Below are 24,466 nucleotides of genomic sequence, written 5' to 3'. Positions count from 1 at the left end.
TATATGTTTGTTATGAATCTCCCTCAATAATCAAATATCTTGAACCAATGACAGGTGATTTATTTACTGCAAAATTTGCAGACTGTCATTTTGATGAAAATGTTTTTCCAAAATTAGGGGAGAGATTAAAATTTTCCCTATATCAGGGGGAGAAAATAAGCAGCTGGAGAAAGAAATTACATGGAATGCACCAATATTGAACATTTTTTATCCTCGTACAAACCAATGTGAACTAGAAGTTCAAATACTAATCCATTTACAAGGCATATCAAATCAATTGCCTGATACATTCAATGATATCAATAGAGTGACTAAGTCACACATACCAGCTGAAAATGCTCCTGCAAAAATTGAAGTCCCTGAAGGACAAATTATCCAGGAAAATGAGTCAAGATCTCGCATGAAGCGAGGTAGACCAATCAGTTCCAAAGATAAAAATCCTCGGAAAAGAAAATGAGCAAAATATGATGATGCCCAAATAGATGAAATAAAATCTATTCACGAAGTCGCTACCCCCATCAGTTTTTGAAAGCTTGGTACATAAGATTGGCATGCGTCGACTTAAGAACTTGAAATAAATTTTTCAAAATCGATGTACTCTTTTTCCTTTACTAGGATTTTTTTCCCAATGGATTTTTTCCTAGAAAGGTTTTAACGAGGCACGATTATTGAAAATTGGACATCCAAGGGGGGGTGTTAGAATATGGATGTCTCTAGAATACTCTAGAACAACCTCTTGACTTTCCAAAGTCATAACTCTTGACTTTTGGCTTTTCAAGTACATGTATTTGGCCTTTGGATTTTTCTACCTATGTTCATGTATTTGGCCTTTGGATTTCTCTACCTATTTTCTAGTGAGCCTATAAATATGACTCAAGTCTCATCTTGTAAGATACACGCTTGAATAGAATACAATTTTTATGATGTCTTCTTTCCCATATTCATCTTATATATAATATATATAATATATTTGTACTAACTTTAAGATTTTAGATAAATTAATTACTTAATGTAATATCATATCAGAGCTCAAGTTCCTTCTACCCACCGATAACCAAATCCTTTACAACAGCAGATTCAAAGCACCCGATGTACATCAACAAATTTCCTTTAAAGGTTTGATTTGGTGTGTGCATCCTCTAGACTATCCATGAAAGTGTGACATTCATGCCCTACATACCCATTAGAAACAAAAGCATAAGCACTGGGGTAAACCCAACATTAATAATTATTGTGCTAACAGTTCTTGCAGAAACATCAAGGTTAAAAAATGAAAAGTTTTAAACTTGTTTTAGACACGTTATTCGTGCAATTTCCTAAAACTAATTACTGGAGGTTGATCCTTGATACGAGTACCTAAACTTTCATGTTTGGATTTAAGTCATTTTCTTAGTATAATTCATATAGAATTTGAGGTGAAGTTAGTAGCTTGAAACGAGTTTTGCGAGTTTTTCCCACATTGATAATGTAAAGAGGGGTTGAGTACTTTATATAGTATCATCTGCAAGTGCAGTATATACCTACTAAGATATGGGGTGTGCATGGTATTATTGTGTGCCTCATGTGAGCCGCCGCCTCGCCTCGCAATGACACGACATGGGTCGAAAGGCAAATGTCTCGGCTTCTCGCGTATGCGAGGCGACCTGGGCGAGAAATTTACTGCTTGGTTAATTTAAGTATTTTCTGACTTTTATATTATTTTAATTTGAATATTGATTAGTGTTCTGTAACATGAGATATCAATATTTGCTGTATCAAAGTTTAACAAACTCTAATATGGCGGAATAAATAATGATATCAGTATTTGCTCAATCAGAGTTTAACAAACTCTGATATATTGAATAAATATTGATATGATATCTTCAGTTACGTTTTATTTTATATTATATACATAACTAAACTTTTGGAATTTTTTTTCCATAATATACACTCATCATAGACTCGTGAAACCGTAGCTACTTCTTCTCTCTTTTTCTCCCCCTCCATAATATACAGATTGGAGCATAGATTTTCTGGGCGAACTGAGGAGCAGGGCGCTGTTGAGCATTACGTGCATGTGAACATAGTGCTATGTGCCGTTGTATCCTGAAAGCGATATTGTGTAACCCATCACAGCGTAAGTGGGGCAATAGTCACTTTAATAACAATCTAGGTTTCTCGAAGGTTTGGCGCCTCAGCTGTTGATAGTTCTTTCAGATTTGTTAAAACTTCTGTTAGAGTTAAGTGATCTATTCTCTCTTTTTCAATTCAGTTACCGATTATCTTGTTGTTTGCCTTCGTGTTTAGTTTCGTTATTTGATTTATTGCCTATTCTTACTTAATCCTGATTATATAACCGTCCCTTTGTTGCGCATAATGATAGATCATACCCAACAATCATCACTCCATCATATAACCAAATTGTTGCAAGTTTTGAGGAAGATCACCATGTTTTTTAAAAAGCAAAAGTGCGCAATAAGCATTGAAAATAGTCACTATGGACCAGTATAGTGACTTACAGGATAGTATTAACAATAGTAAGGGTACAAATGTAAATATACTTGTTTAAGTTAGTCAACAGGAGGGAAAGTTTGTTAGCACAATAGATCTCATTTCCTGTATATACTGTATCCTCTCTTATCTCTGTATAGTTAGTTGAGAATAATCCAATCATACTTTTATCTCCTTTAGCATTTCTACATGGTATCAGAGCCATGAGTCTCTGTATCTTCGATTCCGCCATCAATTCTCAACTCACATCACTGAAGCTTTGTATCGATTGATTGCGGATCCTAAATTCATGACTTGATAAGTCGGATTTATACCTTTCTTGTTGTTTCTTGATGATTTTTAATTGAATCTTCATCACTTTCTGGTAATATTTTCTTTTCATCTTCTTTGTTGTTGATGAAATCTTATATAATTCAGTTTCAGCATACAAGCTTGTTGATTTGTGATCAATTCTGATCTTGATCATCTGTTTGTTGATCTGTTTGTGAATCTTGATCATCTATTTGTTGAGTGTTGAGTGATTTACATACATATTAATACAATTTTGAGTGTCAATTTCTCTGTGACATTTTATCAAACATCTTCATGGCATCTACTAGTTTACCTAATCCTGCAACCAACTGAGATGACACTATAACATCCTCTCACGGAAATGCCTATATTAGTCTTGATGCTTCCTTCAAATACATTACTCTTGAGAGTTCTCATCCATTATACTTACATCCGTCGGATCATCCTAGTCAAGTTCTTGTTTCTGCCACACTTTTCGGTGAAAATTTTAATGAATGGAAGCAGTCTATATCTCTTGCGTTGTCTGCTAAAACTAAACTAGGGTTTGTCACTGGCTAGTTTAAGGTACCAGATGTTACATCTGATTACTTTGATCATTAGCAAAGATACAACGATATGATCATTACTTGGATCTTGAACTCTTTATCTCCTGAGATTCGATCAAGTCTTGTTTATGTCAGTTTAGCTGCAGATGTTGGACTGATCTGCATACAAGATTTGCACATAAAAATGGACCGCGCATCTTTGAATTGAAACGTGCTATCTCTGATCTTACACAAGAAACTCTTCCTATTTCAGCATATTATACCAAATTCAAGCAACTTACAGATGATATCAATAATGTGGCTCAAGTTCCCAATGTGTTCCTGTACTTGTAAGGCTAAAGCAGATATTGATCAACATGAAGAGGTTATGAAAGTTACACAATTCTAAATGGGGCTCAATGAGAACTATACCAACATCATGGGCCTACTTCTTATGATGAGCCCTATGCCTCGTGTTAGGCACAAAGCATGCGCTAAATAAATCATGCAAGTATACGCGTTCACAAGTAATATAAAATGATTTCTAGTTCGTTCCCACAGAGACCCTGATTAATTATATTTAATTAACACTTACTCACCAATGTATGATTACTCTTCAATGTCAAGACAATAAAAATTAAGATTGATTAACTAATATTAACTAAGCGAATTAAACACTTAAATTAACAATATTAAACACACATGAGATCATAACTTCATTACTACTTCATTCAACAATTATTGTTATTACCCTTAGCATGTAATGGTGATGATATTAATCGAACAACACGAAATTGATAAACGCCATCTTTCGTTGTACGAATACCATTCTACCAAGTATCCACAATTAAGTTAGAAGTTGAATATGCATCAATTATGTTGAGACCCTATATGTCTACAGAATTTGACAACATAATGATTTAAGTGCAAGTTATTCATTATGATTACTCAGGGCAAGTAAAACGGTTAGAGTTACCCACTAATCATGCATACAAAACATGAACCTATGCTATCATGGCAAGTTCTAAATCTTAAGATTCACTATCGCTTCACAAGAGATTAACAAACTATCTTACATGTTCGCGACGCACATAAGACGAATAAGCACAACCTATGCTAGATATCATACAATCACCATATACCAAGGTATTAAATAATTAACTAAAGAAATCCATAGTAAATCCGCTATGACCCCATGATCACGATTAGCCCATGATAGAACTCATCGTCACCATGGGTTCATATGAAAACATGATAATAACACAACGATATAAACTAATAAAAATACTTAATAAAAACAGAGTACGTCACAAGAGTATTAAGGTTCAAAGAGTAAAGAAAACTAGCATCCACTGTTATAACGAATTAAAAGAATCACAAGATAAACGTATGCTTCCTCTTCTTCGTTGTTGCGTGCTAAAACGGTCTTCTTGATCTTCTCTCCTTGTTACTTGTTGTTAAAAATGTCTCCCCAATAGGTTTATATAAGAGTCCACAAGATCCAGAGCCAACAGAAGCCCATTAGAACTTGAATTCTAAAAATCGGATTATGAAATTATGAACCCAGGAAGCCGCCTCCTCCTTCTAGGCGGGCGCCTGCTACCAGGCGGTCACTTGCTCCTTCCAGGCGGGCTTCTGCAAGCCTTCTGGAATTTTCCTAAGTTTGCTGATTTCTTCGCACAACTCCCCGCAACTGATTCCAAGCACTTCCCTTAGCTTAATTTGATGAAATTATCCTATTTAAACAAATTATACCCTGAAATGCAAAAACACTCAAAAATGCGTTAAATACACAAAATACTCGAGTTTAAGACATCAATTCAAGCCGTTATGAGACGCTCTAAGTGGTATAAAATGCCACTTATCACACCCCCAAACTTAAATCGATGCTTGTCCTAGCAACACAGACTCAAAAATAGAATAAAAACATGCATGAATGCAAACTATATGAAATACAACGATCCCCATCGTGATGACTAAACCAACCAACACATGACATATCAACAAATGCAATTAGGCGACTAAAGATCAATCAAATCACGCAAGCGAACATACAACTAGAAACGTGGTGTGTGCGAATGCTTAACAGATATGCTTCGAAACTAGATCAATCACCATAACTTTATTATACTCAAGGAAATCACAAGATTATACAAAAAATATATTCTAGACACAAAATAACTTATAACACTTCAAGATCATTCGAGTTTATTACGGAATCATGCTTTTATTCAACACATAAACAAATGCTTATTTGATCGTGCAATGAGTGAGGTCCACAAAAGACTTATGCAATTGTATCCATTTAGCGAGCGTTAGGTTAGCGGATCCCAGACTATAAAAGCCTTAGGTCACTAGGCACAAAGTCCCCTAAGAACTTAATAACTCGAATACCAAAGAGCTCACTCGTGATCAATTATGCATTAAACCATATATATATTTTTCCCTTTTTTTTCTTTTAATTTCTGAGCAAGTGCGTTTTGCTCTATCTTGCTCAACCCTAGACTACTCGTATACAATACGAGCCGGCTACTAGCCATTTGACGCCTAGCCACAACTAGCAATGAATTCTAATTTTTACTCCAAATTTTATCTTTTCATGCCTTTTATCATTAAGAGCCTATCATACATTCTAAGCATAAGCAATAGATTAACCTCAAAAACCATCAAACCATGACAACAATCTAGTCCTTAAGCATACTCTAAGACTTAGTGAAATTACAAGTATTTCTAGCATGCATGTCAACCTAACAAGATTCAACATCACTCTAACGCTATCACTACACTCGCATCAATATCACATATCAATCGATAAAACAACACAAAAGGGATCATGGTATATGCATGAGCTATATGACATGATAAATAAAGCTATAAAATAAAAAAACTATATAAAAAAATTATATGGAAAAAATATGCACTAAAATAACATGAAAATGCAACTACATGACACACACACAAATATGTTCCTTAAATACCACCCCCAAACTTAAAATCTTCACTGTCCCTAGTGAAGGTAATAGAAAGGAACACAGAGTATACCAACTCAGAAGAATCATAATCATCATCACCCTCATAGGGTGGAGTGTCAGGAGGTGGATAAGCAGAATCCTCACCAAAAACGGGCCGTTGGATGTCAGTTCCAACGCCTCTAAATGTAGTCCCAAGTGTTAGGGTGAGCTCCTGCGCAAACCTACTATGCGACTCATATATCGCATCCATCCTCCTGGAAAGCCTCCTGTACTGGACATCAGCTAATCTCGAACCATCTTCTCCTTGGGCTCTCGAAGAACCTTCCCCCCCCTGAGCCTGGCTAGACCTAACCATGGTAGCCCCAGCTGCTGGACGTCCTCTTGGGAGGTGATATCCCAAACCATGTGACTCAGGCTCTCCACCCGTCCACTCCTACATCGCATTCAACGACGTTGAATCAATAGGAGCGGCCGACATCTGCAACTGCTCATAAGAAGGCCAATGGACTCTAACCGCCTTGCACAACTTTGTGATAATAGAGGCATATGGGATATTATATTGCAACTTCCCCCTCAAAAATTTCAAAATCCCTTGGTAGATGAACTCACCAAGGTCCACATAATACTCCTCATTCAGAATCCCCCACAACAACCTGGCTCTCTCAACTGTAACCTCATATGCATGCGAAGAAGGGAGAATATTAGCACAAATAAATGCATTCCAAGCACGAGCATAATTGTTCATCGGGACAGCTGGGAAAGAACGATAATCGTTAGATCCACTCTTAAACTTCCACACTGTGCCCGGCTGATAGAGAGTAGCAATAATCAAGTCTGAGTTAAAATCCTCAGGGGCCTTTTCATTCCAATTCTCCTCCTGGGGCTTCCTTTGTCGCTGCCCAATAACCCGGTGAATCGCCTCGGGCTGATAATCAACAGTAAGCCCACGAACAACTTAAAACCTATTCTTGTCGGCCTTGGCATTCGCATAGAACTCGCGAACAATACTCATCGGGACAACCTCAGGTGACTCGCAGAAGGTCATCCATCCCTTCTCTGCAATCATCGGTAACAACTCACCATCCCTCCCCGATGGCAAAAACCCCCTCTCCTTCATAATCCGCTTCGTCAGAAGCTTGGCATATTCTTCTTCAGCAGCCCTATCCAACAATCGGGGCCTCGCAGCAGTGCTCCTCGACGAATCTGTAGCAGTCGGATTGGTGCTGCTGCTACCCATAGTTCTCGATCTCTTTGGTGCCATGCAAACTGAAAATAAGGGCTTGAGAGTTTGTGTTTGTGTGTAGGAGAGAGTTTGAGAGTTTAAAGTATATGAGATGTGTAATATGAGGTTGTATGTATATATAGGGTAGGCTTAGGGTTAGAAATTGATTTGGAGTAGGATTGTGGCTAATTTGTAGGAAGAAAATCGTGGGTAATGGGGATTGTGGTATGTGGTTGCGGGCGCCTGGTCCTAGCAGGCGGGCGCCTGCAAGGTCTCTGGAATTTTTTTTTCTGCCACCAATTTTATGATTTTTTTGGGTTTTTGGATAAAGTACGACATTCTAAGGGTTCCTATGGTCTCATATCTTGGGTTTCCTCCCAAGAAGCGCTTCTTTTACGTCATTAGCTTAACGTAGAGTAATGCGATCAAGTTGATAATAAAACGGCACTAACCACTTCCCGGTTTGCCGTATCTCCATAATAGTGCTTTAATCTCTGACCATTAACTTTGAATGCTTGGCCCGGATCTTCCTCAAAAATCTCCACCGCTCCATGTGGGAGCACAGTTTTGACGATAAATGGTCCAGACCACCTTGATTTCAACTTTCCAGGAAAAAGTCGGAGACGAGAGTTGAATAGAAGAACTTGTTGCCCCGACACGAATGACTTGGGAGATAGCTTCCTGTCATGCCACCTTTTTACCTTTTCATTGTACATTTTGTTATTTTTGTACGCTTGAAGTCTAAATTCATCCAGTTCATTTAACTGAAGCATTCGCTTCTTCAGGATAGTGTTAGCAATAGTAAGGGTACAAATGTAAATATACTTGTTTAAGTTAGCCAACATGAGGGAAAGTTTGTTAGCACAGTAGATCTCATTTTCTGTATATATTGTATCCCCTCTCATCTCTGTATAGTTAGTTGAGAATAATCAAACCATACTTTTATCTCCTTTAGCATTTCTACAGTCACGATACCATTGAGCAGGAAGAGAAAATTCTACATACATGCTCTATATACCATTGAGAAAATTATATATACATGCTCTAAGCGATATTAACTTTTGACGAAGGGATCTATTTATTGCAGGAAATGAATAAAAATAAAAGAAATAAATTAGGACTTACAACCGAAGGTAGAGCATTAACATAATGCAGATTTTGAGTTACTTTTTTTCAACTGAACCTCAATCCACAAGAAGTTTCTAAGTGTTATTTATTTGCTTCAGAAATGTACAATGTTCTTTGTCTTATGAGTCGGGACATTATAATTATCAAATAATTTTTAGTTGCACATCATAGAAATGATTTTTGTTAGCTCACAAGTTTATATGAATAAATACAAAAATTGATCATTTACTAAAAGTATTAATGCAGATTAAACATATAGAAAGATGTAAAAAACCCACCATATTTCGAATGAAAATGAACTAATTGCGGGCGATGCAACCCTATTTATTTATAACATTTCAATTACAGGTAAATTTCATAAAAAATAATAAAACACGGATACTTTAGAATCATAGCATGCCCTATAATGGGGACTACTAGATTAAATCATCCTCTTCCCGAGAGCATCTAACAAAATGTGGAACATATATTAAATTGCGAGTATAAATTGAATATAATTATTTTGATTAATAATAAGGTGCCGGAGAGTAGTTTAGATCTATGACAGTAATCCAACATAGTTAAATTTATAATAAAATAGTAAAATTTTCCAGTCTTTGGATTGTAGTCGTAAATTTAACCACCTCAGAAACTTTCGGGCACAATTGAAAGAAAAGTGACCACTATGGAGTGTTGTCACATTATATAGTGTTGTTGGGTTTTTATGCAGTAAATAAGAAACTAGTGAATGTAGGAGAGAATGACATAATTTCTGTGAATAAATTTTATAATTGTAAATCTGCATAACTGACCTTTATATACAACACCTATGCTAACTGCTAATCTAAAGATAAGAAACTACCTATAACTTACTTCTAAAAACAACAATAACTACTAAATAGTTATAATCCTACAACTGCTACTAAGTTATTTATTTAAACATCCATAATAACTAAGAAATAATAGACAATATATAAAATTCCGACATGGTTTTGTTGCAGCAGTTGAAGTAAATTTTCAACACTCCTCCTTACTTTGGTTCCTGCAAACTCCAAGTTTCCGTCTTAGAAACTTAAACTTACTTCTTGGCTGAGCCATCTTAAATATGTCAACATGAAGAACGAGATTGTGAGAGATAGAAATTGCCGCTTGATTGTCAACCGACACCTTTGTGCATCCTTCTTCTTTCATATTCGAATATAGTAACACTTTTCTTAACCACAAAGTTTCATTTAGGCTTCTTTTAGCCACAAGCTGAATCAAATCCTCTTCAATTCCATTGTTCCATGTTCTAGAGGTCTATTTCATGCCATATAAGGCTTTCTTAAGTAAATACGCATGATCTTCTTTTCCTTCACAACATATTCCTCAGGTTGCTCTATATTAAACTCCTCTTTCTTGAAAGAGTCAAGTGCAAAGTTTTCTCTTTCATTTTTACTTTGAAGACATCATATGGCCATTTTCATCTTCAATTACACATTGATTTGGTTCAAAAATAACTTTGAAACCTTTTTCAGTCAACTGAACAACACTTAACAAATTCTGACTTATGTTAGGCACAAGTAATACATCTTTAATATATTTTCCACCTGAAATACTTTCAATTGCCACCGTGCCTTTTCCATTGACCACAATATATTCTCCATTTCCAATCCTCACGTTGGAAGCCACTGAAGTGTCCAAATCCCTAAAAAGCTCACGATCAAACATCATGTTAGGTAATGAATATAACACAGGAGGGGTGAATGTATTTTGGTTATTTTTAAGGCTTTTTGAATGTTTGTTACTTGGTGAGCAAAACAGATAAGAAATGCAGTAATATTATGTTAACAAAATATAAACAGCGCACACAATATTTCAAAACTCACTTAATTTTGTATTAAAATCAAACTAGTGTTTAGCTATAAATTCTTGGTTCTTTGTAGGTAAAGAACTCAGCTTCTTCCTCGAGAGAGTTACAAGAAATTCTAAATCTGTTTGATATAATTAAAAACAAAGGACCAGTGTTTACTTTATAGATTAGTAAACACATGTTTACACAACATGCAATAGAATGTACTAAACCCTACTTTAAGTTATCTCTAAAGCTTTTTGTTTTTGGCTTAGTGAATCTTTGCAAATCCTGTGAATCTGTGATTTTCCTTTTTCAGTTAATCTTGGCCTTTAATCTAGTACTCTTCAAGTTGCTTTTGTAGACTTTTCAATCTAAGTGATTAGATCATTTGTTGATTGATAATATTGAATATTTAACTTGTCTGTATTATGTACTTGAGCTTCATATCAAGATCTCCAGTTTGATCTATAGATAACTGATATCTCGATAAGTATAATGGCTAATCGAGATCTCTTAGTTCTCTATAAGTATTTTGACTTTGTCCAGGTCTCTGAGTTCTCGAGGTAATTTTGACTTGTCGAGGTCTCTGAGTTCTCGAGGTAACTTTGACTTGTCGAGATCTCTAAGTTCTCGAGATAACTTTGACTTGTTGAGGTCTCTAAGTTCTCGAGGTAACTTTGACTTGTCGAGGTCTCTAAGTTCTCGAGATAACTTTGACTTGTTGAGGTCTCTAAGTTCTCGAGGTAACTTTGACTTGTCGAGGTCTCTAAGTTCTCGAGATAACTTTGACTTATCGAGGTCTCTAAAACTCTGCATGTAGAAATATCTTGTCGATATCTCTGAGATCTCTATAAGTATATTGACTTATCGATATCTCTGAGATCTCTAATGAAATATTTGACTTGTCGATATCTCCAATCTTCATGTCTTCATTTAACTTGTCGATATCTCCGGGACTTCTCAATAGGCCAATTTGGACTTCTCGATAAGTCATTCTGGAGTTCTCGAATGACTTCTCTATATGACTTGATCTGTGACTTGTAGATCTCTGACTTAGAACATTTTTCCTATAACAGATTTATTTAACTCCAAGCTTCTTCACACTTTCTCTGAGGCATGATCTTCTTTCAGAGTTTATTCTTAGGCTTGACACAATTTATACAAAAATACTCCAGTCTAATCTTTGACATTTTTATAGACTCAAATAATACAATACATAATACAAATTTAGATTATCATACAACTAATTCTTAGGACTTTCAATTTGACTTAGTCTTCTTATAGTACATGCATGTCTTGCACAACAATCTTCCCCAATTTGTGAGAAGATTGTTTATCACAAATTCATGCTTGGTAACAAGACTAACCCCAAGTTATAATGAAACAATATTATAATACATAAAAATTGACAGAAATACAAGTACAACTTTTTATACATAAATTGATTACATGAGTTTGACAGGTACATTCATTACATGAAATCCTCATAGCCTGGATCTTTTCTAATAAGGTCTTTAAGAGTTACTAGCACTTGAAGTTTTCTATGATTTTAGTATCTCTTAGAGCTTCCACAAGTTTGAGCCACTTATCTAGTGAATAGCCATTCAGGTAACCAACTCTGAATCTAGAAAATCTTCCAGCTTTTATATTTAGGAAGTGTCCATCCTTTGAAAGTATGATCAACCCCTTTTCTTTGAGCTCATTTGATTTTTGTTCAATTCTTGCAAGTTCTTCTGCATATCTTCTATCTTTTTCCTTCTATTCAGCCTTTGCTCTTGCATTTCTTTCATCCCTTTTTCTCACCCATACACAGAATATAGCCTTCCAATCCCTTGTAATAGTGTCCTTATCTCTCATCAAACTTATCACTCTTTTGAATTCTGTGGTTGAAAGTGTATCCATTTGGTTACTGCCAAGTAGAGTGAAGGTGCCATCATCATAATATATCCTGATTTATGTATAAGATACATCCCAGACTCGGACTATTTCTTCAGCCAGCTGTTGAAAGTATTCTTCATCTGTGATGCACCAATTTAGTGGAAGAAAATTAGATTGATCATAATAATTTCAGATAGCCCTTTCAGTAACTTGCAGTTTCTTTGGTTTTCTTCCAACAAATTTGTAATGAGTTTTAACTGGTGGCTTAAATGAGGGTAAGTTTGTGATTTTCTTCAAGGTGGATTAGCTGGATGTGATTGGTATTTTGAGTAGGGTATTTGCAGTTGGTTTGTACATGAACTTGGGCTTTGAGGACTAGGATAGTTAAAAATTTGAGCTTATGGGTTTAGTGTTTTGAGCAATATACGTTTGGATTGACTGGACATTTTTCTTGGTTCTTGAATCATCCTCCTTCTTATTTCTTCTCTTCTAATCCCCATTCTTCTCATCATTTCCCTTCTTCTTAGAAACTTCCTTACGACCAGTTGCCTTGGTGGATTGACTTGGATTTGATCCAGAAGGTTTTTGATCATCTTTCTTCTGCTCATCAACATCCAATTCATCCTTATTGATTTGAGTTTTAGGCAAATTGGCTTCAGGATTCCTCAGATATCTCCCCAACAGCTTTATCATTTCTTCATCCTCAACAGTCTTGTACTTTTTAGTCTTCATATCAGTCTCCAAGGTCATAATGAGCTTTTTATTTTCCATGACACATTGCTTAGGAATTTGGAAGTGTTTGCAATGTTTGGTGGCAGAACAGATGTATACCACTCCCTTGCTTGGCTTTAAATATGTTTCTGGAAAAGTAGCTACCTGAGTCTTCTTCAATTCAGTTAGCAAGAGAGTGTCTTTGTGAATCATTCTGTTGACTTTATTTATCAGAATGTCCAACTCAAATGTCCTTGTTATGAGATATTTAAGGGACACCTGTATACACCTGTCTACCCCTGAGTCATTTATGTTGACCACAAACCTTTTCTCCTGGATATTATTCCTTGTCACTAAGATCACCCTTATTAAATTTATTGTCTTGTCCAAAGCTTTCTTGTAAGTGAAGAAATTATTATTTAGAGAAGCCCTAAGTGCCTTGAGCAATTCATCAAATTCCATGCTCAAACTAGGTCCCTCGGTTGCTTTGATAAGCCTCTCCATTCCAACATCAACTTCTTGAGATTTAGCAGCTTGAACTTGAACAACTTGGTTGGATGATCTTAATAACCTAGCCTCTATCTCCCCTTAGTCTTGTTGGCAGGCGTGATAAAAGGTGTAGGGATTTCAGGCCTCACAGCTTCTCGAAGTGCAGATAGTTGAATGGTGAGTGCACCCATGATGGCCCCCAAAGACACATAATTCTGCATTTTTAGATGCTTGTGGGAGTCCACCAAGGTTTGAATATCAGCCTGCTAACTTTGAACCATGGCTGTGAGTTGGGAGACTTGATTTATTAGAGACTCATTGGATGACTGTAGGGTAGAGACCTGAAATTGAAGATCCCGTATTTGCAAGTTTGTTGATGTTGAAATGGGTTGGTAAGAGCTTGAAGGTAGAGAGGTTCCAAAGCTGGCTTGCACAGCTTCCTTTATTCCTTCCATCAAAAGTGTCGAATGCTCATATCTGCTTTGATGAAGTTGATTTAACTTGAGTTTGGTGTCATATGAATTTGCAATGTACTATTGAATCACCTCATGCAAAGCCACAAAGGATTGCCTTAGAATTTTGACATTTGTATCTACTGAAGTCAGATCAAATCTTGGCATCTGGTCAGAAAAATGTTGGAATTTTGATTGGATCTTGACTTGTGAAGGAATAATTTCATCCAACTTATCCCTCACCAATTTTCTGATCTTGTCTTGATGACCAGGCAAAGTCACTTGTAGTGCTTTACCAAAAAGGTGAAAAGCTTTGAGTTGAGCCTTGTGGACTTCATTGACTGCATCATAGACCTCCCGTGAAGTAAGGACCTTGACATTACTCCCCAAGATAGTGACATACTCTTCTCTGAACCTTGCCAAGACCTCATCCATTTCCAAGGTGAAGTCCTTAGAGAGCCAAGCATCTACATTTCCATCTTGCTCAGCTTCATTGACTATCTTCTACTTCTGTTTTTAAATTCTTCATTGTAGGTAAGCAAAATTTCCTGGTAGTTTTGATTTGACATATCTGAAGTGAGTAGATGTTGAGTGATATTTGCAAGGCCTGAAAGTTTATCAACCAGAAGGTCATCTAATATGGTTGGATGGTATTGAGCATTTTCTAACCACTGTTGGATTGGGTAAGATGGTTGTTGTGAAGGATTGGATGTTGAAGGAATATCTGTGGGTTGAGAGTTGGAGGGTTGATCTGTTATAGAACCACCTATGACAGATGTCATAGTTTGACTCACAGGTTGAACTGTGGTTGTGACAACTTGTTGTTCTTCACTTGTGGTGGGAACCTCCATTGAAATTGGAGGGGAGTTAACTAGGTTAATGTTACGTACTCTAGTCTCAAACCCTTGTGTTTCTTTCAAACCATTGTCACATGAATGTGATGTACTTGCCTCCCCCTTAGCAAGATCATTGGCAATTGAACTCCTAACTTCAATTGTGAGTGCAATCTCAGCTAGGGTTTTGAGGGGAGTTTTTCCCACAAGAGGAACCTCCAATTAAACTAGAGAGGATTTAGATAGCTCCCCCTCAAAAGTACTACCCTTAAATCTTACAACCTGTGAAGGTTGATTTGCACATGAAGGTATATTTGTAACCACCATAGGGTCTTCATTAAAAACTGATGAAACCCCTCTGGTTTTGTTGGTGTCATCAAAGTCTACCCCAGTATGTAGCCTCTCACCAACTAAATTTGGTTCCTGGGTGGTGAGCATTGTTTCTTGAACCATGTCAATTGAAGTTGGCATCACTTGAGAATCCGATTCAAGTGCTTCATTGTATGAAAAAGAAATTTAAGAAATTAGAGTTTGTATTTTAGAATTGAGTATTGGCAACCCCCCCCTGAATGGATGAGGGAGCTTTAAAAGATGTGATCTCTTTGTGTGTGCCATCCTTATTTCTCCTTTCATATACTTGAATTTGTTCAAGTGATGGTGCAGACCCTGTACAGGGTGCATTAGGGGTGGATGCTTTGTTCAATAGAGACACCCTGTTGAGAGAATAACTTTAGAGTCTTTTTAAGTCCCTGTTTTACAACTATATTCTTTTGGGAGGATGCAGAGGTGGCTTGAGTGGTCAACTCTGTTTATTTAGCCTTCTTTGTTTTCTTGACCAAAGGTGACTCTTGTTCTGTTTGGTCCTCACCACTCTCATTTATTATAGCTATATGTGTCTGCTTTCTCTTCTTTTTACTCACTTCACCCTTTTGAGAGGATAAAGTGGTTGATTTCCTAGCTTCTAATGGTAAAGAAGAAAGGGTCTCAACTTGGGAAGGTCCCTGTTGGTGTTCCTGTATTTGTTCTTCCACAGGTACATGAACCATTACTGCACTAGATATAATAGTAGACCTCATGTCATTCATGGGGTAAGGGTAAGTCTTAAATCTCTGTAACATAAATGGAGTGATTTTGACTCTCACAATTACCTTGTTCTTTGTAGTAAGTGAACCAAATAAAATTTTGGACACTTGCTTACAATTGCCTATTTTTGTCATATCTATACCATCAAGTAAATAAATGTCTGTAACTTTATGGATTAAAGTAGAAATTATAAACCTAGGAAAGAAAATTTTCTTACCTCTTGAAGATAAAGGCATAGTTAGCCTTGTGCTGAGTTCCTGCATAATTAGCATCCCCACATTGATGAGTCTGTTGTGAGCCATGGAGAGTACCAGCTTCTGAACTACACTAGAAATATTATCATACCCTGTCCTCCTACATGTGAATACTCTCAGAATAGAGTCAAACATGAATGACCATTCCTTCCTCAAATTCTTCTTGTTGAGTCTGACCAAGTTGATCTTTTCACTATAGTTGATGAAGTCCATGAATTCAGCTAATTCATCTTGATTTGGAACCTCCATCAGATTTTCAGTAGGAATCCCCAAGGCCATGTTTACATCAGTTTCAGAAAATTCCACTTGTTGACCTTTAATAGAGCAATTAACCACCATGTAAGCAGTTTGGTTCTCATGCACTACTGTCCTTATCACAACTGTGTTCCAGAAATCTCCTAGAACATCTAAATACAGAACTGGATTTGCTGTCAAGGCACCTACAAAGACGTAAGTTTCCGAAAGAAACTTCACAAATCTCTTGAAAGAATCAGGAGCCTGATTTGCATCAGTAAACGCGAGGTAATTGGTGCCCTCATTTGGGATGAAAGATGTAACTCTGTTTGATGCCATTGAAATAGTCTGAATTTGAGTGGGTAAGAAAAAGTAGAGAGAAAGAGTTTGAAACGAGAGAGAGCGGTTGAGAATTGGAAAAATTAGGTCACTTAGAGATCTCGAAAGCGTAAAGAGGTGCATGTCGAGATGTCTGGGTATTTATAGTAAAAGGTAAATGACTTATCGAGAACTAAAAATGGACGTTTGAAATTTGCTTATCGAGAAGTCATATTTAGAGAATAGATACATATCAATATGTCATTTTCCTGACTCTTATTGAACTAGAAAATGACTTGTCGCGATGCCAAATAAATAACCAGTTTGTCCTGAATGGACTGAATTGTTTCCAAATTTTATTTGAAAAAATCAAAATAAAATCAGAATAAATTATATTAAAAGTATCATACTGAGAATAATTTATTAAATAAAATTATTTCAATCTGAGTTGAAGATAAGTTTAAATTATATACCTGTAGAGAACTCAAACTGATTTACTCGAGAACTCTATAATACTTATCGAGAAGTCATAGAGTGACTTATCGAGATGTCCATTCGAGAAGTCTAGTAATGACCTTATTCGAGAAGTCAATCGAGAAGTCATAATAACTTATCGAGATGTCCACGAGAAGTCTAATAAATACTTATCAAGAACTCTCTCGAGAAGTCAAAATGACTTATCGAGATGTCTTACTCGAGAAGTCCAAAATTGACTTATCGAGAACTACTTCGAGAAGTCTCCAAATGACTTATCGAGAAGTCATTTATACTTATCGAGAACTCAGTTCTCTATATACTTTTGCTGCTTTTGAGATCTGTCTTTTATTAACTTCATATATTGACAGTATGAATCAACAAGAAGACAATTTACTTAGAATTTGAAAAGTTCCAAGTTGATAATTAGTAAAATGAAAAATAAATATGTAGAGAAATTTGAAATATTTAATATTCATATTTCAGTTAATTTCCAATTAAATCAAATTAATGTTGATTTACTAGAAATTAATCTGCTGCAAAATATTAGCTGAGTTCTTGCCTTTAGGATGAAGAATTAAGCATACCAATTTCACCTACAAGTCTAGTGAAAGTTTCTTCACCCAAAGGTTTAGTAAAAATGCCCGCTAATTGTTTTATGTTGAAACAAAAATAAGCTCAATGGTAGCATTTGCAACATGTTCTCTAATAAAATGATACCTTACATCAATTTGCTTTGTTCTAGAGTGATTAATTGGATTAACCACAATAGATATAGCACTAGTATTGTCACACATAATTGGAATTTTGTGTAATACTAGGCCATAATCCATTAGCTGATTTCTAATCCAAAGCACTTGAGCACAACAACTTCCTGCAACTATGTATTCAACCTCAGCTGTGGAAGTTGACATAGATTGTTATTTCTTGCTATACTAGTACTCTTTCTGTCAACCCTGCATCCAGCAAAATCTGCATCTGTGTATCTAACAGCTTCACAACCTGTTCCCTTAGGATACCATAATCCCAAGTTTGGAGTCCCTTTGAGGTATCTGAAAATTCTCTTCATAGTCATCAAATGTGATTACTTTGGATTGGCTTGAAATCTTGCACGCAGACATGTTGCAAACATAATGTCTGGTCTACTGGCAGTTAAATACATCAAAGATCCAATAATTCCTCTATACCCTGAAATGTCTACACTTTTCCCTTTCTTATCTTCATCCAACTTAGTAGCTGTAGACATAGGTGTAGATGCAGGTGAGCAATAAACCTTACCAAACTTCTTCAATAAATCCTTGACATACTTAGTTTGGCTGATGAATATCCCATCACTTCTTTGATTGACTTGAAGTCCCAGGAAGTAACTTAGTTCTCCCATCTTACTCATCTCATATTCACTCTGCATGAGTTTTGAAAATCTTTGACATAGTTTTTTATTAGTAGAGCCAAAGATGATATCATCAACATAAATTTAAATTAGGATCATATCATCACCATGATGATTGTATGTAGAAGAGAGTCTTGACTATAATTCCTCTAATGAATCCATGTTTGATCAAAAATTCTGACAGTGTGTCATACCAAGCTCTAGGTGCTTGTTTTAGTCCACACTAAGATCTAGGTGCTTGCTTTAGTCCAACATCCGAAATTGACACCTCTAGTTATGAATTGCAGATTTTTTTTAATTACTACATAATCAATTTGTTATAATTAAACTATAAAAATTTAAATCTTTTCTTGGTAAGTTAGGTGATCGGTCTAAGTCTTATAGTGGTCACCACATAAGTACTAAGTTCTTGCTTTTATTGTCAGTTAGTTATAGTGCTTAATCTTTGAACTTCTAATGTTTGGTGAATTACACTGATAAATTTTGTAAGGTAAGTTGGTTTATCACTTGCATTACTTGATTTTAGATGAATGTTAATCAAGTAATATATGGTGACGTGAATAGCATCATTCTTAGCAACTGATTTTGTCTTCATCATCTGGTGACATGAATAGCATCATTGCTTGTAACTGATTTTGTCTTTATTATCTGCTGACATGTTTACTAGCTTACTTATATGGAAACTTGTTTGTACTGCTTATTGTTATTGACTGACCAGAAAAGATTAACGGACACTCATTATCATTAGTTTCATATACAGTGAAAGAGAGTTTTTTGGTGCAGTAAGATTGCACAGAACTATATTAAATACATGAACTTTGCTCTGTTTTTAAATAAAAATAAGGACTCTGGTTATTTGATTGCATTCTCGTTTCTTTTACAATTTTTTGTGCTAAGTGTCTCTTCACATTTCGCAGCAACAATTTGGAGTATGTTTCTGTTTGCGTACTTCATGGTCTGATGCGTCTACTTTATAAGATTATAACGTGAGTTAGTGTGCGGTGTATCTTGTATATCTCATTAACTTGTTGACATAAATCTATTCTAGGCTGAATGAGTGGTAATGAATCCGCTGAATTCTCCCTATGGAGCAGAGAACAAGATAAGAAATTTGAGTATGGTCTGGCAACTTATCCCGAGAATTCAGAAGATCGATGGGAAAAAATTGCTGCTGGCATTCCTGGAAAATCTGTAGAAGATGTCAAGAAACACCATGACCTCCTAGTTGATGATATTGAAAGAATTGAGTCTGGCTGTGTGCCGCTGCCTTGTTACAATTTCTCTTTAGATGCCTTAACAGTCGTAGTGGACGATGAAGAAACTGGTAAGAAAGCTGGTAATATAAGCCAATCAGGTGCTGATAGTGGGAAAGCTTTAAGGCCCGAGCAGGAGCGCCGCAAAGGGACTCCGTGGACAGAGGATGAGCACAAGTAAGTTCTATTGCAAATTTGTATAACTTTCTAATTCTTAAAGTGTACTCTTTTTGTTTTTTCTTGCAATTAATGATTTTTTTTAGAACCATGTCGGATTGCTAAGTTCAATAGGTTTACACTGCTTCTTCACACAGTTGAGTTATTTGTGATCAATATTTTTACTGCTCTGTTATGAATAAGGTCTTTTTTCTTGTGACAAACCAGGCAATTTCTTCTAGGTCTGGAGAAATATGGTAAAGGTGATTGGCGAAGTATATCACGGAACTTTGTGGTGACAAGAACACCTACACAAGTAGCTAGCCATGCACAAAAATACTTCATTCGTTTAAACTCTATAAACAAAGACAGGAGGAGAACAAGCATTCACGATATCACTAATGTCAAGAACAGTGATGCGTCAGCTCCCCAAGGGCCAATCACTGTTCACACAAATGGTTCACCAGGAGAGTCATCTAGGACGAAACTATGTAAACAAAATTTTCAATCTCCAGCTTCCTCAGGAGTAGGTCATTATGGAAGGACAACCATCGGGCAACCAGTAGGACATCTCATCTCAGCAGCTGAAACACCGGCAAATCTTCCCCAACCATTACATATGGCATTTGATTCGAGAGCCTCGGTTCCTGGACAACTAATTCCCGGTCTTCCGGTTAACATGGGTCCCGTGGGATATCCAATGCCTCGTACTCATAGGTAATCAGAAAATAAGTACAGAAAAGGGTAGGAAACATATAGCTCATGCTCATTTGGTGGTAGTTGGATTCTTCTAGACTGAATTTAACTAATAAAATGCAACTTTGCAGTCAGTCTCACAGATTCTTTTTATTGTGATTTCTTTTTCAAGTACAAGTTGTAGGATATGTACCTAGGGTATGAAATGCAGCATTGGAGTACACTTATTCTCTGCTGGGATTTGCAAGAAAAATAATTTTTTTTGCTTACTTTTTGCGTCATTTTTTTCCACCTTTCATTGGCCACACCCCTCCTCCGAGCTCGTGACCCTCCTAAGCCCGCATACTTCCAGAAGATCAGGAGAGCAAGTTGTTTATTGCAACTGGTGTCTGGTGGGGAGCTAGACTCTGTCCTGCACTTCCCCCACGCTACTTTGGAAATGTTATATTCACTGCTAGGCCTATAGCAGTAGCAGGAGATCTCCAATTAAAGCCTACGTGCTATAGTGCTAGTAAGATCCATGATGCATTAGTGCGAATAGACAACGAGTACTTGAGAGTTGAGATCCGTCCTTGATTACTTGGAATTACAGCCTGATCTTAAGGCTCTTGATCGAGGAGCACATAGTTTTAGGTGTCCGAATCTTGGGATCACCAGTTGGGCAAGGCTTCCTATCCACGACGCTGACTTTGGTTGGGGGCAGACAATATATTTATGGGGCTTTACCATTCACATTGATTAATATCTTAAAAAGAAGGATTTGACGGTGTAAAATTTTCCCTAGCAGAGTACTTGCAAAATTTTCATGGTATTTTTGCTATAGATCTGACATATAATTCCCTAGCAACAAAAATCAGTCTGTCTTAATTGCTAATCAGTCATCACAGGCAGTAGAAGATGATATACCAAGTGATGAGGCAAACGTTGCAGTGGTATCCCCAGTTAAGTATCTCTTGAGGCGATCCAAGTCATCAGGGGGATCATTGTTGTTGGTCTTGTGGAGGGAGAATACTGCGTACAGAAAATACCCAACTCAACCAATGAGGAGTATATTACATTCTCCAACTTTCGAAGATAGTAACTCTTGACCCATTTTCTCAGGCTTAGAAACATTACATTTGTTGGTCTCTTTCTTGTCACCATTTCCAGGACTAGGCTTCCAAAGCTGTATACATCTTCTTAAATAGACTATTTGATCCAAACCCACACTCTGTAATAGAAAAATACACATCGACAACAGATAAAAGATTAGGATTACTACTCAAACAATACTAAATAAAGTAAATCTTGCTCGATAAAGTAAATCTTTTGAAAGTACTCCCTTATATACACGCCCATAGCCTTCCTAATCCAATTATTCTCGGGTTGTTTGTATGATATTCTTGGAAAATTGGGTACTGTCTCTGGTTCTGGAATTCTCTGTGTCTCACACAGGGTTCAAGAAGTAGCTCTGATACATTTGTATCCAATTACACAACATATTGTTGAAAAAGGAAGCTGATATAGAAATGATAATACAGAATATACTCAAGAACACAGGTGAATGAAAATAGTGTCTTTTCTGATGGCATATTGGAATTCCTGGTACTGAGTACTGACCCACAGAGGCGTTGATTGCCCAGAAAAGATAAGTTCGTGGTAGATTGAATTATGCCACCAGAAGGAATTGTTCCAGAAAAGTCATTGGCCGAAAGATATAGGAAGATGAAATTATGGATATTACTTAAGGCTCGTTGGAATGTTCCAGATAAGCTATTTTTTGAAATGTCAAAAACTAACTTCAAGGTTCTTGAGATCACCCAAGGACTCGGGAAGCTGCCCAACAAGGGAATTGTTTGACAAATTTAACGTCCTCAATGGACGAATATTCTTCCACTGAGGTTATTCGAGGAAAGATCAATTTCTTGTACATTCTGAAGCTTGCTGAGCTTAATTGGCAAAGATCCTTGGAGTTGATTATGTGAAAAATTCAGATACATCCGAATCTCAAGCATACTAATGACATCAGGAGGTATGCTTCCTGTTAACATGTTATAGGACAAGTCAAGCTTGTCAAGATGTGTGCATTGCCCTAATGTTTGTGGTATATCTTCTGAAAGAAGTTTTTTGTCAGGGAACATGTGTCTAATCTGGATTACGTTCCCTAAACCATCCGGGAATAGATGGTTGTAAATCATCTATTCTTCAGAAAGTGCAGAAGAGAGCGAGAAAGTGCAGGTGATTGTAAATCTATTCTTCCGGCATACGGAAACCACCAACAGCCATTGCATATGCTCTATCAATCGGTTCCAACATGACTGCTTCGATTGGTGACTCCTTCCGTCGACAGTGGTAAGCAAATGGATCTTTACCTCGAGTAGTTGAATAGATGTTGCTTGCCTATAATCCACAAAAGATCATCTTATTTGAAATAAACTTCAAAAAACTTTATTACTTTGCAGTGTACCTCAATAAATATCATAGTTAAGAAACAAACCCGCGTGTAGACCAAGTAATTCCCACCAGCTCGAAGATAGTAACTAACATTACTAATAATAGTATGTACCTGAACAACATAGGAACTAAAATCACAACTATGTAAAGAGAACATCAAGATAACATGCCAAAATACCTAACTATAGTGCAGATGGAATGACCAGAAGCTCCAAAACAAAAAGTTAAATATGAACTGTACATGAGAAGATGATAGAGCATTACACATACAATAAACAACGCACCTCCCACATTCCGGAGATGATAAATATTTGAAAAGAAACTGGAATTATATAGTAAACAAAGTGTAATAAATCATATTACCTCGTCCGAATGTATATCAGCATAAATTACATCCACCATGCCAACAATCATGCGATACTTCCCAAAACATGAAGGTTTTTGGAAAACTGTTATAACATTTGGCCTCTTCTCCGCCATGTTTACTGCAACATCAGACAATCCCACTACATAGACCAAACCATCCTGTAAATGAAACATACATTCATAAACTAGTACTAGATCTTATCTCCATATCTATGCAAGACATAAATAGCATAGAATAGAAACATTAAATTCATTTAACTAGACGATGATATACAATCATTAAAACGCAACAAATAACTTACCAAGCCAACAAGATCAGACAAATGTGAAAGTGTAATTTGACAAACATCATCTCCCAGGTATAAAATACGAGAGCCAGGTTTCTAAAAAGGATAAAAGAAATTAAATGCAAATTCATTTTAATTAATAAAATTAAATTTACAACTGTGACAGAGTAATCTGGTAACAACAAAGTTTGAGGTTTTTCGTCGGAATTAAGATCTATGACGGTGGTTCTTTACCGGAAAATAAGCGGTGTGTGGTGGTTTGTGGTTGTTTTAGGCTGAGATTGATCAGAGTAAGTGGTGGCTCCCTTATTAGCTCTCAATTTCTTACCACTCTCAATGTGCGTACGTACCTTTTATACGTACCCTTTATATAGGGATCAAGCCTGACGTAGTTCTTGGGGAACAAGAAATTTAACGGGCTTAGACTTCTTATTCCTAGGCCCGGTAGAAACCCATCCAGAATCCATCTTCCGCTAGCTTTAGGAATGTCCAACTATGAGGCCCAACCGCGAAGGCCCAAGGCTCGTCCGTAATCGTACGATTTCACGGATAATGCATCTCCCTGCGCAAGGATAACACTCCGCTACAACTATCTCCCTTGATTTACGGACGCAGGTATAGCCACGGTTCACCCCAAATGCCGGACGTATCCCTGCCCCCCGAATGAGGATAACCCACCAGATAGCAGGACAGGTGATCCCAAGCTCTTGGGTGCAAAA

At 36.6% G+C, this 24,466-nt stretch overlaps 2 protein-coding genes across 2 annotated transcripts; one reads left to right on the top strand and one right to left on the bottom strand.

Moving 5' to 3' along the window:
* The first annotated feature begins 19,279 nt into the window (after positions 1 to 19,279).
* On the top strand, positions 19,280 to 22,237 carry LOC141689457 (transcription factor SRM1-like). The gene is made up of 3 exons (XM_074493747.1): positions 19,280 to 19,511; positions 19,605 to 19,986; positions 20,194 to 22,237. The coding sequence occupies exons 2-3, from the start codon at positions 19,610 to 19,612 to the stop codon at positions 20,684 to 20,686; spliced, it is 870 nt and encodes a 289-aa protein (XP_074349848.1). The 5' UTR covers positions 19,280 to 19,511; positions 19,605 to 19,609; the 3' UTR covers positions 20,687 to 22,237.
* Positions 22,238 to 22,450: 213 nt separating this feature from the next.
* Positions 22,451 to 23,609, bottom strand: LOC141689458 (rRNA 2'-O-methyltransferase fibrillarin 2-like). Its single transcript, XM_074493748.1, has 3 exons — positions 23,458 to 23,609; positions 23,138 to 23,206; positions 22,451 to 23,040 (listed from the first exon to the last, which is right to left on the bottom strand). The coding sequence occupies exons 1-3, from the start codon at positions 23,572 to 23,574 to the stop codon at positions 22,891 to 22,893; spliced, it is 336 nt and encodes a 111-aa protein (XP_074349849.1). The 5' UTR covers positions 23,575 to 23,609; the 3' UTR covers positions 22,451 to 22,890.
* Positions 23,610 to 24,466: the final 857 nt, after the last annotated feature.

The sequence above is a fragment of the Apium graveolens genome, chromosome 10 (genome assembly GCF_009905375.1).
Source record: "Apium graveolens cultivar Ventura chromosome 10, ASM990537v1, whole genome shotgun sequence".
In the NCBI taxonomy this organism is placed as follows: Eukaryota; Viridiplantae; Streptophyta; class Magnoliopsida; order Apiales; family Apiaceae; genus Apium; species Apium graveolens.
Note: the sequence above shows the minus strand (reverse complement) of the source record. Positions and strands in the feature narration are given on the sequence as shown.